At 44.6% G+C, this 4321-nt stretch overlaps 1 protein-coding gene across 1 annotated transcript; it reads left to right on the top strand.

The window, feature by feature from the left end:
- The first annotated feature begins 1010 nt into the window (after positions 1-1010).
- LOC103086187 (lithostathine-like) lies at positions 1011-3624 on the top strand. The gene is given in 5 exon segments (XM_082931239.1): positions 1011-1086; positions 1668-1785; positions 1993-2133; positions 2778-2905; positions 3491-3624. Coding segments are annotated over 5 exon segments (597 nt in total).
- Positions 3625-4321: the final 697 nt, after the last annotated feature.

Raw genomic sequence — 4321 nt, 5'->3', positions numbered from 1 at the left:
AGAAGGCAAATCTACCTGATCCTGGTTTGTCTATTGCCTTAGAACACTCCATGCTTCCTTTACATCTTGTTCCAATAAGGAGAAAGCAATGCTGAAACATTGCTCTTTCCCATTGATTCAATTCTTTTGTTTCCCTCAACTAATATCTTGCCCTCAGCAATATTTTCCAATGTTATACTCACCCAACTTTTACTTATTACTAGTTTGGTTTTCTTTAACATTAAAAGACAGGGATTAATGAAACTCATATATATGCCAGCAAGAGTCAGTTCTTGACAGATTTCCCAAAAATACACTTCTAGTACTTCTTTAACTATCCAATGTCACATATTTTCTAAACTATGAAGCAGAATTCGAGCCACCAGGCTGCCTTCATTTTTATAAGTTTTTCACACCAGTTACCTGGACAAGGATGGCAAAAGTGTAAACTTCACCTGTTCCTGAGAAAGTACTGGTCTGCTCAAGAAAAAGAAGTAACAGCTGTGGCAGTTCCCAGGCTTTGATGGGAAGGATTTCCTCCCTGTGGTGGAAATCTCCTTGAATCAATGCCAGACACTTCCGCATGACCCCTTTCAAGTCTCCTGTTTCCTGTTATTCATTTCAGCACCCCTCTTTCAAATCCTCTTATAAAAACCCAGTCTTTTCTGTCCTGACCAACCAGTGCAGATCCTTGCAAGACAGGTAAGTGGGAGCTGAGAGAAGATGAGACCCCTGACAGGAGTTTCACCTCACATATTTCAGGGAAAGTATACAAGGATCCCTGTCTGCAGAAAATGTAGGAGCTTTGAGACCAGGTAAAGGCAGTCCTGGGAGGTCTCAGGTGTAGTAGGATGTACAGCTTTTCCAATTCTTTCCAGAAGTATGGAAGGGGGGGCATGCTATCAAGATGGATTTATTCCTAGGGAACTAGACAGAGGAAAAGACAAGAGGTACAACAGGGGGTTTCTCATGCCCTCTCTCTCACCACCCTTTCTTTAATTCTCTGGTTGTCTCCACACATTACAGACAAAATGATGCCTTCCATAGGCCTCCCCAGCCTGTCCTGGATGCTGCTCTCCTGCCTGATGCTCCTGTCTCAAGTCCAAGGTGAGACTTCTCTGCCTCTATCACTGGGTTCCCAGTATTTGCTCAGGGCCAAGAAGAGGAGGAAAGCTCCTGTGTGCCTCCCATGGTAATGGTACATCCCCACACAACAACATTGCCTGCAATTCCTGTATCATCACTCCTTCCTTCAGGGTAACTAGTGGTGGGAGTCTCCCCAGTGATCCAGTACCAATGGGATGAGATGATTTCCATTTTCTCAGTAGAGTCTAATTTATGTGGGTGATTAAGGAGGGAAAGTATAGAGTGTTTATAATGAGATGAATAGAAGGAGAAAAAATGAAGGACCCATTAGAAGAATAGTCAGCCCAGAAGAGGGGAAAAGTTGGACTTTTGAATAAGGGAGATAAATAAAAAGAAAACAGACCATCGCCCAATTACTAGGTCTAGTTCATGATAAAAAAAAAAAAAAATCCAGGGAGTGTTGGCAATGGTGACAGGCAGTCAGGAGTGTGATGTCACTTCCCCAAACACTGGTCTCATAGATATTATTCAAGGTCACCTCCCCATTCCAATATCTTCTCTCCATTTCACTCCATCCTTCTCCTTTATTTTTTCCTCCTCAGAGGAAGATTCCCAGAAGGAACTGCCCTCTGTGTGTATCAGCTGTCCGAAAGGCTCCATAGCCTATGCAACCTACTGCTATGCCTTGTTTATAACACCCAAACCTGGATGGATACAGACATGAGGGCTGGGATTTGCAGTTAGGGCTGATAAGGAGAAGCAAATTAGAGACAGGGTTTTGGGGCTGGGAGTCTCCATTCTCTAGAGTTTCTTGAGGGTGAGAATGAGCACCTCTATTTTGCAAACACAACCCCTTCTCACCTACCTTAGCCCTGCCCTTCCCTCAATGAGGATTTCAGTCTCCTCCTCAGTCTCTCCGTTCTTCACAAAGATGGCCTGCCAGAAGAGACCCTCAGGACACCTTGTGTCTGTGCTCAGTGGGGCTGAGGGATCCTTCATTTCCTCCCTTCTCAAGAACAATTTGAAAATCCTCTCAGACATCTGGATTGGGCTCCATGACCCCACAGAGGTACACTTACATCCTCTTTAATCTGTTACCTCCCAAGATGCTATGGCTACCAGGCCCCTCCCTGTCCCCTGCCCCTGCCAAGAAAATATCCTAGAGATCCCTGGAGCTCAGGGGATAATTGGAGAAAATGGAGAACCTTGAGGCCAGCTGAAGAGCTGAGTTCTGTGCAGGTCCCTAGCCTCCAGCTAAAATTAATCTGCCTTTTGTAAAACTTTTACACAATTCACACATCATGCCTTGTAATTCAGTTCTCTAGCTTTCCTGAGTCTGCACATGCTGTGCTTAGCAAGTGGTAAATGAATATTTAGCATTGACACATTTTTCCCTTTTATAAAACACATTGTCTTGGAGGTTCTGAAGGTACTCACAAATGCACCACCAAGTGTAGTTCACGGTGCACAGTGACACATTATTCGTAGGGATTCCATTGGTATTTGTGATCATTTGCTTTGGAATTTGCCAATAAGAGCAAAAATTTTTGGAGAGTTTCCCAGAGGAGAGCTATGGGGCATCACCTGGAAGAGCAGAGCAAATTCCATGATGCTGGGGTGGGGGTGGGGGTCAGTCGTTCCAGCTGACGGAATCAGGCCAGGAGAACTCTAAAGGCCTTTCCACCTCACCTGACTCCATCCTCTGCTCTATGGGGCTCTGAGCCCAGTGCCGGTGGATGAGAGTGGAGTAGCACTGATGTGCTCAATTACATTGCCTGGGAGAGAAATCCAGCCACCATCTCAAACCCTGGCTACTGTTAGAGACTGTCAAGAAACACAGGTAAGAAACAGGGGGAAGGGTAAGCTGTGACAAAGTGAGAGAGTGGCATGGACATATATACACTACCAAACGTAAAATAGATAGCTAGTGGGAAGCAGCTGCATAGCACAGGGAGATCAGCTCAGTGCTTTGTGACCACCTAGAGGGGTGGGATAGGGAGGGTGGGAGGGAGGGAGATGCAAGAGGGAAGAGATATGGGAACATATGTATATGTATAACTGATTCACTTTGTTATAAAACAGAAACTAACACACCATTGTAAAGCAATTTTACTCCAATAAAGATGTCAAAAAAAAAAAAAGAAAAGAAAAAGAGGAGATCACTTCTGCTCAGCCTTTTTCATCCCCTCATTCCCCATTTCTGGGCCTGGTCTTCAGAGAGTCCTCCTGGGCTGGAACTGTAATATTGGCTTGTCTGTTCCCATCCCCTCTCTTCTCTCCTTTCTTTCTGTCTCTTTCCCCTGGAGTGGGACCCTTGTGAAGATAACAGAGGGCCTTTGAGTCGTAGGCCAGAATCTGGGATGCATCTCCATTGGGTTCTCAAGCTCCACCAGCCCCATTCACTTGAGCTCTTCTGTCTCTCCAGGGTATCTGAAGTGGAGAGATTATAACTGTTATGTGAACTTACCCTATGTCTAAAAGTTCATGGATGAGGTCAGATGGGAAGTCAGCAGCTTGAGTCTGGTGTTCAGCTCATCGTGGACTTGGAACCAAGTGTGAAGACCCATCCCAAAGGGGGATATGCTCCCCATACCCCCAACCTGACAACCTTATTCTGACCTTCCCTTCTCCCCACCCTAATTTCAGGCTCTTTTGTGTGTTCCATAACCTGGTTTTTCAAGGTTCATAATAAAAATGTTAGTCTTCCACTGCCTATCTTCTCTGCTTCATTTCCATAGAGAAACTCTGAGAAGGAGGAAGTGGGTGGGCAAGGAGAAACTTTGGTCAATCTCTGCCCAATATATATATACACACACACACACATATATATATATATATATATATATATATATATATATATATTCTTCTTAGCATATTTGTGTTTTTCTTTTTTTAACGTCTTTATTGCAGCATAATTGCTTTACAATGGTGTGTTAGTTTCTGCTTTATAACAAAGTGAATCAGTTATACATATACATATGTTCCCATATCTCTTCCCTCTTCGTCTCCCTCCCTCCCACCCTCCCCATCCCACCCCTCCAGGCAGTCACAAAGCACCAAGCCGGTATCCTTGTGCCATGCGGCTGCTTCCCACTGGCTATCTACCTTACGTTTGTTAGTATATATATATGTCCATGTCTCTCTCTCGCCCTATCACAGCTCACCCTTCCCCCTCCCCATATCCACAAGTCCGTTCTCCAGTAGGTCTGTGTCTTTATTCCTGCTTTACCCCTAGGTTCTTCATAACATTTTTTTT

This window comes from Lipotes vexillifer, unplaced genomic scaffold (genome assembly GCF_000442215.2).
Source record: "Lipotes vexillifer unplaced genomic scaffold, Lipotes_vexillifer_v1.1 scaffold1099, whole genome shotgun sequence".
NCBI lineage: Eukaryota > Metazoa > Chordata > Mammalia > Artiodactyla > Lipotidae > Lipotes > Lipotes vexillifer.
Note: the sequence above shows the minus strand (reverse complement) of the source record. Positions and strands in the feature narration are given on the sequence as shown.